Below are 14323 nucleotides of genomic sequence, written 5' to 3' on the forward strand. Positions count from 1 at the left end.
TTTATGGAAGATCACATTTCAGTACATTTATGTGTTATTGGGCTTTATGTGCTGAATAGATTGACATAAAATAAGATGCAGAGGAAGGGGGGTATATAAAGTTTCTTAATGACGATAAAATCTAATTCTGGACAAAGGGAGGGAGGGAGAGAGGGAGACAGACAGAGACATAGAGAGTGAGACAGAGACAGAGATGCTGAGACAGAGAGAGATGCAGAGACAGGGGCAGAGACAGAGAGACACAGAGAGACATAGAGAGAGAGATGCAGAGACGGACAGAGAGAGAGACAAAGAGAGAGACACAGAGAGACTTATGCCTCGGTTCCACTGGCTTAAGCGTCCGTGCCGTGCTGTGCCATGCCATGCCGACGCGTCCCAGAGCTTTTTTTTGTAAAACCAGGCCGTTGTGAATCCGTCCCTCTTATGGGTGGGACTGTGGGTTTGTTTTTTGTTTCGTTTTAAAAACAGAGACGCTATGAGCGACACAGCCTGACGTGGAGAGGACTTTTGTGTCTATTTTATTCTTCGTGCCTTAAATGATTGTAAACGGCGTAATAAATACACGTTTCTGTTAAGAGATATTAGGAAGAGCTAAACTTGTAGACAACATTATATTCAGGCAAGCATGTGCACATAAGAATACGTTTCCATGTGCAACAATATTATTATCGTCATCATTTGTGCTAGTATATATGTATTTATTACATAATGCTTTTTGCCGTATTATTTATAATTTACTTTACAAAATACACACGTTTCACGATTAATAATCTAGCTACAATATAGCCGGTTATAATTTAACTGAAGTGTGCACGTCTCGGTCATAGCGTTTATGAACTTACGGACGCATTTATTAAACCAGTCCTTAATGTTTTATAGGGAAACCCAGATCTGCTGTATTTTTGTATTCATTAATTTAACTTGTAAATGGTTTATAATACACTCAGATATTAACTGTAAGCAGTCATTGTTTCTGTATGTGGATTTCACTACATGCTGCTAATAAAACTAATTTCTTCGTGATCGCACACGGCATTTGAGATTATATCTTCCGACACAATGTATCTGATCTCCTCCCTGTCTGTCTGCAAGTCAAGTGCACATCTTCGCTTTCAGAAGCGGAGATATTTCCTCAGTGGGCGGGACAGACGCTTACGGACACGTCTGGCAGCAGATAGTTAACTGTCCACAAAACACGGACGTGTCCACCAGTGGAAACGGGGCAATAGAGAGAGACAGAGTGAGAGACAGACACGCAGAGAGAGAAACAGAGACAGACACACACACACACAGAGAGAGAGAGAGACAGAAACACAAAGACACAGAGAGAGACTAGAGATAGAGACATGGAGAGACACACGGAGAGAGAGACACAGAGAGACAGAGAGAGAGCTAGAAGAAGCAGGGCGAGAGCAAGAAGATGTAGCTGAAGGATGGAGGCAGGTGAAGATGAGGCAGAGGGAGAGACTGAGAATGAGAGGGGGAGCCAGGGATTGAAGAACAGCGCAGTGAGGCCGAGGCACCGAGGCGCACAGGGGACGCGAGTCCAGCAGGAATCACGGTGTGTTCATTCTCTGATTGTCACTGAGAGATGCTTCTCTATTTGCATTAATAAAGACTCTTCATTTCACTGTAGCAGCACCTCAGGATCATGTAGGCTGTGAGTTGCCGCTCAGAACAGACACAGTGAACCGCACGCTTGCTGACCATTGTCCCATTAGATCAGCGGTCTCAGATGGTCTGAGTTTAGAGCAGGCTGGCGTCTGAGCCTTTTCCACACAAGATAGTGTGCGAGTGAATGACTCAGTACAGTAATACAATGTCATGCATGTCCTGGACAAGGCACTTTGGGGGGAGGGTGCATTAATATCTGTTTTGTTTTGATCGTTTTTGCTTTCTCTTTCAGGGTGAGAGAGAGAGAGAGAGAGAGAGAGGAGGCCGACACCCAGCTGCGCAGGGAGGAGGGAAACCCTGGTCTCGGAGGCGCGTCCACGGCACAGTGGGACCCGAACTCTCAGAACCGCCTGGTGGAGGCTGACTGCGCTTCGGCATGGGATCGAACAGAACCGGAAGCAATAAAGTGTCTTGAGACTCAACAGCTGTGTTCGTTCGTAATTAAGTCTCGAATGCAGTGACTATATAGAGAAATGCGTCACCCGCAACGAAAACTATTTCAGCTATTTGAAGACCAAAGACAAGGGCTGGAGACAACCTGAGGACCCCAAGGTGAGACGGCGAAGACAGTTCCTGTGTGCCTCACCATAGACACAAACAGGAAATAGGAAGGCACTGTCTGAGTGACACAGCTTGGATAGGAAGGTTTAGTTGACCCCTCCCTTTGGGCAGTGCTTTTGACTTGAAAGATAACGAAACGATTGAATAAAGACCCACTACGATCAACTGGAATATGACCAGCAAGTGTTTTTTTGGAGAATCGGGATCAGACATTGTTTTATCAGGATGCAGTGGAGTGGTGCGGTGCACATCACTGCCGTGTGTGTCAGCAGGTCTGTATACAGCACACGCCACGTGGCTGGAATCCCGCCTCAAGTCGGCGACAAAAAGAAAACTGTTGGTTTGGGTTTTTTTTATTTGAGAAAATCATTTCTCCTCCTGCGTCAAACAGAGAACAGCCTGCAACTCGCTAGACTCCTTAGAGTCTTAGAGGTGTAGATCACACAGTGTGTTCCAGTGACTTATTTTTTTTATAGAACTGCTAAAAGAATAATAAATGATCTGCATACAAATCTCAGAAAGCTGTGTAGAAGACTTTTATTACATGGTTTTGTCAGAGTTCTTTCTTTGCACTGCTTGGTTCTCAGTGTAACTTTAAAATGAGGCAGTATTCTGCTTAAAGTGATAAGAAGAACAAAAAGTGTCCAATTCAGAGGAGGCCATTCGCCCCATCGTGCTCGTTTGGTGTCCATTAATAACTAAGTGATCAAAGGATCCTATCCAGTCTGTTTTTGAACGTTCAAAAATTAGGGAAAAATTAGGTAGACTGCACAGTGCATTGTGGGATCTGTATTTCAGACACTTTTATAATCACATTTTAGACATAACCAGCCAAATACTAGCTCATTTGCTAAGACTTAAAAGCTAAACATACTGTGTATGCAAAAGCATGACTTCCTACACTAATGTATAAACATTGACAGTGTGTCTATTAAGGTTTCAGGGTATAACTATATATATATATATATATATATATATATATATATATATATATATATATAATAAAATGAGGGAGACACAGACACTGTACAGACACGTGTCTGGTTGCCATGCCATGGTAAAGTACACTGCAACTATGACGTCATAATTCGACTGTGCATCAGTCTTTCCATAAGTTGTCATAACTCGTCATAACTAGCTGACATTGCTGACAGACGGCGAGCGGATATCATTCATATTGCACTAAACAATTCAAGAGGAACTAAAGATGTTCCGTTTTATGAATAAGAAGAAGCAGAAAAATATTATCGGAAAGATACACAAAGCTGCCGCCAGGGGGAATCTGTCGCAGTTGAAAAAACTTGGAAAGAAGCATGGCTTCAATATGCTGGACGAACATAACAGGTAAGAAATGTATTATTATTATTATTATTAATAATAATATTACTCGAATAAAATGACTGCTTTATAGAGGAAGCTCCTGCCTTTTTAACACATGTATCATACACTGAATAACTGATAATCGAAAGTTATTCTGGGGGCACATTATTGCCGAAGATCTAGATTAATGTTGTTTAAAAAATAAAAACCTATTTATAGACCAGATGATTTAGGTTGCTCTCCAGCACATAACCGTATCAGCGTGCATTATTATTATGCATGTATATGCTGCTCACTGTACACACCTGCCAACCCTGGACATTGTGTTTTTGAGTGGGACGCTCAGCGGCCTAAGACACTTACACTGCCCAACCTGTCCCCCAGAAAACCATACACTATGCATATAACAACTGCTTTATTACTCTGTTTTTACCTTAACTGCTGTCCTGGTATCGGGCTGGTGCTCCCTGATAAGCTTTCTCTCAATATAAAGTGCAAGTAGAGTATTAATACATAAAAACAGAGCCTCTGTAGCTACCCGAAAACGTAAGTATATGTAGCTCATTGCTGTTTACTCAACACAAAAAGACAACATTTAATGAATAAATAGAGTGCAGTCACTGAATAATACCACAAATAATGCAGTTTGTTCTAGCTGACCTGCAGAAATGACTCGCCTGAAGGCCGGGGCCATGGGCTGCAAATCACACAACATAAGCAGTGAAACTAATCAAAGTCATTCCGCGGTGCCGTGTTTGTGTTCAGTGTGTGTGATAGTCCTTGTACACACGTAATTACGGCTCGGCAGTAGTATGTGCATGTATACGTGCAATTAAGGTTAATTGGGTGTCCTGCGATGTCGCGCAGTGCTGTTTGAGGGACAGGACAGTAATGGAGACGAGAGCTGGTGCTGAACTGTCACCTGTCGAGGACGGAGCTCATCTCTCGGCTCTGTAATGACGCGCAGCCGCCGAGTTTGACTCGAGTAGCGACTCGACCTGCGCGCTCTCGACTCGTGTCTTGGGCCTCGGGCTGCACGCCTCACACGCACACAGCAGGCCCTGCGCTGCTCATCGAGCCGCACTTCCTAATGGTTTGATCGGTTGCCAGATTTACGGCAAGCGACTAATTGCTTCATAATGCATGAACAATGAGATGCTGTATTTCACGGGTAACCTTGAATAAACCTTCAGACAAAACGCCGTGCTCGTCGCATCGACACTGACGTCAGAGTCGAGCGACAGGGGGCGGCGTCTCGCCTGCCAGCCCGGAGAGTGACGCGCGATGTTCACAATCCTCCATATTTATACTGTAGCCTGGATTGGCTCTGCTCGGTGTTTAATCGGTCTTTTAATAACGGCAGGTGTGCAGAACTTCAGCCCGATTTTTGCGTGTTTTGTTGTTACGATGCGTACAGGTAGGCAGGTCTGCGAGTCTCAGTGTAGACTCTTACCAATGCAAGCATTGATGCGCAGCCATTCCTGTCAGTTTGTTTATTTCTTTCCTTCTCCAGTGTTTTCTTCAGGGATAAAATAGTGATGTGGTGGCCATATGTGTGTCTATGGTCTATTATGAACTCGGCAGGGCTTAGATACAGACTTTGCACTATGAATTAACATCTCTCTATATTATTATTATTGTTATTATTATTACTACTACTGCTGCAGTGAGAACACAGACAGGGTTTTAATTGCTGTCTCTGTCTCCAGAACACCCCTGCACCTGGCCTGCGTCTCTGGACAGGAGGAGGTCGTCGCTTTCCTGGCCGAGCGGAAGGCAGAGTTGGATCTGTGCGATGACCAGCACAGCACTGCACTGATGAAGGTAAAGCCCAGCGTCTGCGTGTCTGTCTCATCAGTACTGCACTCCCTCCCTTTCTAAATAGTTTTTTTCCCTAGTTTCTTATTTTTAAACAAAGACAATCAAACCACCCAGCTTCTGATCCACGAAGAGTGTCCAGTGGGATCGATGGTAACGCAGCGTGTCTTTGGGGTTTGTGTTGCAGGCGGTGCAGTGTGGGCAGCAGGGCTGCGTGGCGGCGCTCCTGAAACACGGAGCCGACCCCAACGTGATGGACGTGGACGGGAACACGGCCCTCCATTTCGCTGCCCTCGTCCCGTCTGTCGCTCTGGCTGCCCAGCTAGTGCGACACGGGGCAGACATTGAGGCCAGGAATAAGGTACGGCTTCATAGCTCCGGATTGTGTGCCTTATGGCATGTAACATGTAAAATGAATACACAAACATATACACTCACCTAAAGGATTATTAGGAACACCTGTTCAATTTGTCATTAATGCAATTATCTAACCAACCAATCACATGGCAGTTGCTTCAATGCATTTAGGGGTGTGGTCCTGGTCAAGACAATCCCCTGAACTCCAAACTGAATGTCTGAATGGGAAAGAAAGGTGATTTAAGCAATTTTGAGCGTGGCATGGTTGTTGGTGCCAGACGGGCCGGTCTGAGTATTTCACAATCTGCTCAGTTACTGGGATTTTCACGCACAACCATTTCTAGGGTTTACAAAGAATGGTGTGAAAAGGGAAAAACATCCAGTATGCGGCAGTCCTGTGGGCGAAAATGCCTTGTTGATGCTAGAGGTCACAGGAGAATGGGCCGACTGATTCAAGCTGATAGAAGAGCAACTTTGACTGAAATAACCACTCGTTACAACCGAGGTATGCAGCAAAGCATTTGTGAAACCACAACACGTACAACCTTGAGGCGGATGGGCTACAACAGCAGAAGACCCCACCGGGTACCACTCATCTCCACTACAAATAGGAAGAAGAGGCTACAATTTGCACAAGCTCACCAAAATTGGACAGTTGAAGACTGGAAAAATGTTGCCTGGTCTGATGAGTCTCGATTTCTGTTGAGACATTCAGATGGTAGAGTCAGAATTTGGCGTAAACAGAATGAGAACATGGATCCATCATGCCTTGTTACCACTGTGCAGGCTGGTGGTGGTGGTGTAATGGTGTGGGGGATGTTTTCTTGGCACACTTTAGGCCCCTTAGTGCCATTTGGGCATCGTTTAAATGCCACGGCCTACCTGAGCATTGTTTCTGACCATCTCCATCCCTTTATGACCACCATGTACCCATCCTCTGATGGCTACTTCCAGCAGGATAATGCACCATGTCACAAAGGTCGAATAATTTCAAATTGGTTTCTTGAACATGACAATGAGTTCACTGTACTAAACTGGCCCCCACAGTCACCAGATCTCAACCCAATAGAGCATCTTTGGGATGTGGTGGAACGGGAACTTCGTGCCCTGGATGTGCATCCCACAAATCTCCATCAACTGCAAGATGCTATCCTATCAATATGGGCCAACATTTCTAAAGAATGCTTTCAGCACCTTGTTGAATCAATTAAGGCAGTTCTGAAGGCGAAAGGGGGTCAAACACAGTATTAGTATGGTGTTCCTAATAATCCTTTAGGTGAGTGTATATAGTGAATATATAGTGAAAATGTGATGCAGAAATAGCGACTGTAATGGGTAGTTGAATGATGTGCTGTAAAGATGTTCTCCTCACTTTTAGGAAGGCTGCACCCCGCTGCTCCTGGCCACCGCGGAGAACCACATCCGCGTGGTCACCCTGCTGCACAAGAAAGGGGCCAAGATCAACGCCAGGGACAACTCAATGAGGTGGGCAGCGGTTTATTTCTCTGGACCACAGAATGACCTAGAAAAGCGACAGATCTGTGAGAGGGAGGGACGGGGAGTGTCTCCTCTGGATCGGACCGGATCACAGAGCACAGACACGGACCTGATGGCGGTTTAATGTCTCGACAGCTTGCAAGAGCACAGAATGAACAGTGTTTATATGAAACGGTTGAGTATTGTCCTGTAACAAGATGATCTGGCTTTTCTCAGGACGCCGCTGATGATAGCTGCCAGCAACGGCTTCCTGCCCTTGGTCTGCATCCTGTTGAGCTACGGTGCGGACGCATCGCTGGAGGACAGCAGTGGACACACTGCTGAGGTCCTCGCAGCGATGCATGGACACCACGGGTGAGACTGCTCTGCAGATCATCTATTATCAAGTAGTTTTGTGAATTGTTTTGCATTGTTGCATTGTTTTGTGAAAAAGTACTTTCCTTTAGATTCAGATGCAGCAGTGTTGATTCGCACACATGTAGAATACACATATGTATCTCTCGTTACAATATATGTAATAAAAGTTTTTCAAATGTATATTAGTCTTTATAAGAAATGCTCCTAATGAGAGGAATTTAAAACAATGATTCGAATTGTTCTGAAGAGCTTCACCAGGGACGAGGGGCTGTGTCACCTCACACTGACACTGAGTCGGACGAGTGACCGGGGTCTCCTCTCCAGTGCTGCGGCTCTGTGACTCTCACAGGAAGATAACGTGTCTGTTTAAGAGCCTGTTGCCTTTGCTTTCCAGCTGCTCAAATCGCATCATGACCTATGGGACCAAGAGCAGACCTGCGCAGACTCCGTCACACAGCAAGGGACAGGAGGCCAAGCTCCCTGGCAGCCTGAGCAGAGCATGGACGCTGGGAGGGGCAGCTCTCGACAGTGCCAGTGACCCCAGCATTGAAGACGCACAGGCATGGGATGAGGTAAACTCTTCTCTTCCCTCCTGTCTTGGTCCTGTCTGCTCGCTCTGTGGCTACAGGACATGATGTGGAAGTCGCAGCGACTCCCTGCTTCATTGTCCCGTGAATTACAACACAGACATGGCTGGCCTGCTCTCAGTCCGGTGCAGACATGGACCCAAAGTCCACATAATACTGTCAGCGTGCCAATGAGTCCTAATCCTGTAGATGTGTGTCTTTATCATCTACATTTTTAATGTCATTTGATCTGTCAGTCAGCTTAATCAATATTGTTCTGTAAATGATACGTACTGATCAGTTCAGTCTTTTTCTAGTTTCTGATCCTGCCGGGCAAACTGTAAAGGCACAGCTTCCGTCAGTGTGTCAGTCAAAGGTCTGCACATCCTCACTCAATCCACTCCTCACTGTCAGCTCTGTGCCTGTGAGAAGGCAGGCTGTGTCCCCCAGAAACACCAGCCCGTGTCCGAGTGTTGGCTGTGAACGTGGGAGCACTTGTGAATGCCAGACTTACCGTTCGTGTGTCTCTTGTGCTTTTCTATCATAAAGGTTGCGTCTCTGAAGCTGCAGCTGACCGTCTTGCAGAACAAGTGCCACCGGGTCACCCACTCCCTTGCAGAGAAGACCGCTCTCCTGGAGAGCGCGCAGCGAGAGAGAGACCAAGCCCAGGCACACCTGCAGGCCCTGCTGCGAGAGGTGATGGAGCCACGGCACGAGACCTCAGTTCCAGAGGAGAGTCTGGCAGAGAGACTGGCCCGGGCACAGTTGGAGAACCAGCTCCTGCGCCAGCAGCTGGCAGCAGCTCAGAAACAGGGCCTGGTGCACGAGAAGGCCCTGGCCGAGGAGCAGGAGCGGTTCAGAGACAGTCTGGCCAAGATGAAGGCCGACTGTGACAACTATGTCCAGAATGTGGAAGACTGCAACCAGGCCCTCCTCAGCAAGAACCGGAAGCTGCGGGCCCTTCTCGCCAAGCAGCAGAGCAAGGAGTCGGAGAGAGAGGTAGGCGTCCCGCTCTCGTTTTCTATATCACCTGTGACTGGGAGTAGAAACTCTTCATACCTGGAGATTGAAGGGAAGGACACTGAGCTGCAAGTGTCTGACACATCTGTAGAAGGCTTTATTTTCCAGGCTTAATTGTTAAAAATGTTCTGGGACAGATCAGCATAGAAACAATTGTGTAATCATGTGGTTGTCTCTGCACATACTGTTGCTTTGACAGCGGACAATTTCTTGTATGTTTCCTATATTTCTCCATTCTTTATCATGCTTTCACTTGGTTTTTGTTTACTGTGAACCGTGGTTTTCCAATGGCACAGCACTGCAGTGCTTTATAAAACAATCATAATGCCAATCCTGTGCGCAAGTTTACCAGTCAAGAGGACTCCATAGCACAGAGCGCGGACAGCTTCTGTGTCGTTTAAGAGTCTGGGCAGTAAAGATGAATTCTCGACAGAAAGAAAAGTGCTGTTAGGTGTCATAGTGAACTGCTCTGGTGTGCGGCGCTGCTGTGCGGGTTCCTGGGGCTCAGATACAGGAAGCAGAGGGCCGCACATCCAGACCGAGCTGCGCAACCTCAGGCAGAAGTCTTGCCTTTATAAATGTGTCAGGTAAGCAGCAATTACAGGTAGAAGGTAAAAAAAAGATTGAATAGATTCTGATATGTACATGTAGCCGATATACACATGTATTATATTACAGGTGCCATGTAAGACTCTGCCTCGGAGGAAGGCATGGGCAGAGGAGGAGGGCCTCTCCTCGGAAGGTAAAGCGACTGACCACAGCGAAGTTAAGTCTCCTGTTAAAATGATGCAGACAGAGAAAAAGAAAACCAATTACACTGACCAGCAAACGAGCGCGGCGAGCAGAACTCAAGGTGGAGGCGGTTCTGTGCAGCAGACAAAGCCGTGTGCGACACAGACCGCACGTCTCCCCAGAGAGCAGGCGGCCATCGGCGTCGTGCGCGGCAGCTGTCACCAGGGCCACGAGCGCTTTGGGCACAACAGCGGGAAGCAGTGTGTGCCCAACAGCTTCTGTTCAGTAATATACAGCGAAGTGAAGAGCCCCGAGAAGTGGGATAGTGCTGACCTGGACGCTATCCTGCAGCGCGGGAACAAGCTGTACTCCAAGCTGCAGAGCACTGCTGCAGTGAAAAACACGTATACATTAGTTACTGAACTTCCAGGTCAGCTGAAAGTGTTTGGCACCAGCTGCACCACATCGATGGGCGAGTCGGTGGCCGGGCTGCTGGGCGGTCCCAGTGACAGTGCTTTATCTGGGATAGTGTTGTCCCTGGGCGACGCTCTGCAGACAACGCTGACTGAGTTCAGAGCTTGTCTCGTCACGTTTGCAGGATCGACGTTTGCCGTGATACGTGGAAGCAGGGCATTCCACGTGTTCGACTCTCATTCGAGAAATGAGAACGGCATGCAAATCCCAGACGGAACCTGTGTGCTGATCACAAAGAACAGCATACAGGAGGTGACGCAGCACTGTGTCAAACTGGCTGAGTCCCTGAACGCAAATAAGCTCAGCCAGTTTGAGATCACTGGACTGAATGTTCATGTAATCTAAAAAACCACCGGAGGATTCGTCTATTGATGACCGAATCTTTAAATTATTTTGGGTTACAAACTTCCAAAGCTGTGACTGAGAATCGCTGGAGATTCATACGTTTACAGCAGAATGTTTTTGGTCTAATTTGAAATTAATTGCTCACTGGGTAGTTCAAATTGTCATCATCATACGAACTGGAACACAATTAGAAAGGGCCGCCCGGAATAGGTTCATTGTAATTTAATTGTTGTTGGCGTCCGTCAGCCGTCTTCTATGAGGCGCCGTTAGGGACATTATCACTGAAAAACACTTGCGCTCTCAACACTGAAAACGAGACCACATAGGTGACGTCAAAATATCAGTACTCCCGCGCAGCATTATTGCATATTAAGTGAAAGTGGAAACTAACATGTGTAATACAGATTAAGCGCAAAGGGCTGGTTTGTCACGCATTTGCATTCTATACATATGTATGGCTATGTACTGTAGCCTATGTATATACAATTAATAGAGTTGTATAAATGGGTTGTTAGGCTATAGATTAAAAGCCAGCTGAAGCACAAGCCAATCCAAGCTTGTGTCATAAATATACATTTTACTATGATTATGGCGCGGTCTAGTCTGGACTTTGGCGGAGGTGGTGTGGCATTTATAGCCTGGATAGGATCCTTGGATCACTCGGTTATTAATGGACACCAAACGAGCACGATGGGGCGAATGGCCTCCTCTCGATTGGACACTGTCTGATGCTCTTACGTTCTATTTGATTTAATAAAAATGTTGGCACATTTCTGTGGACTCATGCTTAACTTTGTGTTAACTTTTGTATTATCACTCTTTACTATTATTATTAAGCCTTAAGTTATATAAAGGGATACTACTACAGTATTTTGGCATTTAGACAGATTTCCTACTCAAACAGATATTAGTCAGCTTTTGAAAGTTAGCAATTGCGACAATTGGCTTCCATTGTGCTATGCTAATGTAATGAAAAATTTAAATGAGCTCAAACTGGACACACAGACCTAAAATTGTATCCAATTTGTAATCAATAGTAAAGAGTGATAATACAAAAGTTAACACAAAGTTAAGCATGAGTCCACAGAAATGTGCCAACATTTTTATTAAATCAAATAGAACGTAAGAGCATAAGAAAGTGTCCAATCGAGAGGAGGCCATTCGCCCCATCGTGCTCGTTTGGTGTCCATTAATAACCGAGTGATCCAAGGATCCTATCCAGGCTATAAATGCCACACCACCTCCGCCAAAGTCCAGACTAGACCGCGCCATAATCATAGTGAAATGTATATTTATGACACAAGCTTGGATTGGCTTGTGCTTCAGCTGGCTTTTAATATATAGCCTAACAACACATTTATACAACTCTATTAATTGTATATACATAGCCATACATATGTATAGAATGCAAATGCGTGACAAACCAGCCCTTTGCGCTTAATCTGTATTACACATGTTAGTTTCCACTTTCACTTAATATGCAATAATGCTGCGCGGGATTACTGATATTTTGACGTCACCTATGTGGTCTCGTTTTCAGTGTAGAGAGCGTAACTGTTATTCAGTGATAATGTCCCTAACGGCGCCTCATAGTCCCTGATGCGTCGCATTGAAATTAATTGCTCACTGGGTAGTTCAAATTGTCATCATCATATGAATTGGAACAAAATTAGAAAGGGCCGCCCGGAATAGGTTAATTGTAATTGAATTGTTGTTGGCATCCGTCAGCCGTCTTCCCTGACGCGTCGCTCCGTCCAGGACTCGCTGCCATAGAGGACACTGCTGATCACACAGGCTTTGTATAGCTGGACTTTGGTGTTCAGTCCTCTATGGTACTGCCTGCTTCTCTTTGAAACATGGACGGCGGTCCACACTGCTGCCACAATCACCGAGCCGCTTCCACTGAGTTCTGTTTGTTGTGGTTGTTTTATGGAAGATCACATTTCAGTACATTTATGTGTTATTGGGCTTTATGTGCTGAATAGATTGACATAAAATAAGATGCAGAGGAAGGGGGGTATATAAAGTTTCTTAATGACGATAAAATCTAATTCTGGACAAAGGGAGGGAGGGAGAGAGGGAGACAGACAGAGACATAGAGAGTGAGACAGAGACAGAGATGCTGAGACAGAGAGAGATGCAGAGACAGGGGCAGAGACAGAGAGACACAGAGAGACATAGAGAGAGAGATGCAGAGACGGACAGAGAGAGAGACAAAGAGAGAGACACAGAGAGACTTATGCCTCGGTTCCACTGGCTTAAGCGTCCGTGCCGTGCTGTGCCATGCCATGCCGACGCGTCCCAGAGCTTTTTTTTGTAAAACCAGGCCGTTGTGAATCCGTCCCTCTTATGGGTGGGACTGTGGGTTTGTTTTTTGTTTCGTTTTAAAAACAGAGACGCTATGAGCGACACAGCCTGACGTGGAGAGGACTTTTGTGTCTATTTTATTCTTCGTGCCTTAAATGATTGTAAACGGCGTAATAAATACACGTTTCTGTTAAGAGATATTAGGAAGAGCTAAACTTGTAGACAACATTATATTCAGGCAAGCATGTGCACATAAGAATACGTTTCCATGTGCAACAATATTATTATCGTCATCATTTGTGCTAGTATATATGTATTTATTACATAATGCTTTTTGCCGTATTATTTATAATTTACTTTACAAAATACACACGTTTCACGATTAATAATCTAGCTACAATATAGCCGGTTATAATTTAACTGAAGTGTGCACGTCTCGGTCATAGCGTTTATGAACTTACGGACGCATTTATTAAACCAGTCCTTAATGTTTTATAGGGAAACCCAGATCTGCTGTATTTTTGTATTCATTAATTTAACTTGTAAATGGTTTATAATACACTCAGATATTAACTGTAAGCAGTCATTGTTTCTGTATGTGGATTTCACTACATGCTGCTAATAAAACTAATTTCTTCGTGATCGCACACGGCATTTGAGATTATATCTTCCGACACAATGTATCTGATCTCCTCCCTGTCTGTCTGCAAGTCAAGTGCACATCTTCGCTTTCAGAAGCGGAGATATTTCCTCAGTGGGCGGGACAGACGCTTACGGACACGTCTGGCAGCAGATAGTTAACTGTCCACAAAACACGGACGTGTCCACCAGTGGAAACGGGGCAATAGAGAGAGACAGAGTGAGAGACAGACACGCAGAGAGAGAAACAGAGACAGACACACACACACACAGAGAGAGAGAGAGACAGAAACACAAAGACACAGAGAGAGACTAGAGATAGAGACATGGAGAGACACACGGAGAGAGAGACACAGAGAGACAGAGAGAGAGCTAGAAGAAGCAGGGCGAGAGCAAGAAGATGTAGCTGAAGGATGGAGGCAGGTGAAGATGAGGCAGAGGGAGAGACTGAGAATGAGAGGGGGAGCCAGGGATTGAAGAACAGCGCAGTGAGGCCGAGGCACCGAGGCGCACAGGGGACGCGAGTCCAGCAGGAATCACGGTGTGTTCATTCTCTGATTGTCACTGAGAGATGCTTCTCTATTTGCATTAATAAAGACTCTTCATTTCACTGTAGCAGCACCTCAGGATCATGTAGGCTGTGAGTTGCCGCTCAG

At 45.6% G+C, this 14323-nt stretch overlaps 1 protein-coding gene across 1 annotated transcript; it reads left to right on the forward strand.

Annotated features, from left to right (window-relative positions):
• The first annotated feature begins 3275 nt into the window (after positions 1 to 3275).
• On the forward strand, positions 3276 to 10983 carry LOC136758413 (POTE ankyrin domain family member B-like). Its single transcript, XM_066712726.1, has 8 exons — positions 3276 to 3579; positions 5265 to 5379; positions 5561 to 5734; positions 7109 to 7215; positions 7444 to 7581; positions 7979 to 8156; positions 8700 to 9149; positions 9849 to 10983. The coding sequence occupies exons 1-8, from the start codon at positions 3443 to 3445 to the stop codon at positions 10719 to 10721; spliced, it is 2172 nt and encodes a 723-aa protein (XP_066568823.1). The 5' UTR covers positions 3276 to 3442; the 3' UTR covers positions 10722 to 10983.
• The last annotated feature ends 3340 nt before the right edge of the window (positions 10984 to 14323 follow it).

Source organism: Amia ocellicauda, chromosome 9, assembly GCF_036373705.1.
Source record: "Amia ocellicauda isolate fAmiCal2 chromosome 9, fAmiCal2.hap1, whole genome shotgun sequence".
Lineage (NCBI taxonomy): Eukaryota > Metazoa > Chordata > Actinopteri > Amiiformes > Amiidae > Amia > Amia ocellicauda.

What these genes read in the sequence shown, in the direction of transcription:
- LOC136758413 (XM_066712726.1), top strand. Translation starts at nt 3,443, where the DNA reads ATGTTCCGTTTTATGAATAAGAAGAAGCAGAAAAATATTATCGGAAAG. An exon ending in GCGATGCATGGACACCACGG is followed by an intron (nt 7,582 to 7,978) that starts GTGAGACTGCTC and finishes TTTGCTTTCCAG; the next exon opens with CTGCTCAAATCGCATCATGA. An exon ending in ACGCACAGGCATGGGATGAG is followed by an intron (nt 8,157 to 8,699) that starts GTAAACTCTTCT and finishes TCTATCATAAAG; the next exon opens with GTTGCGTCTCTGAAGCTGCA.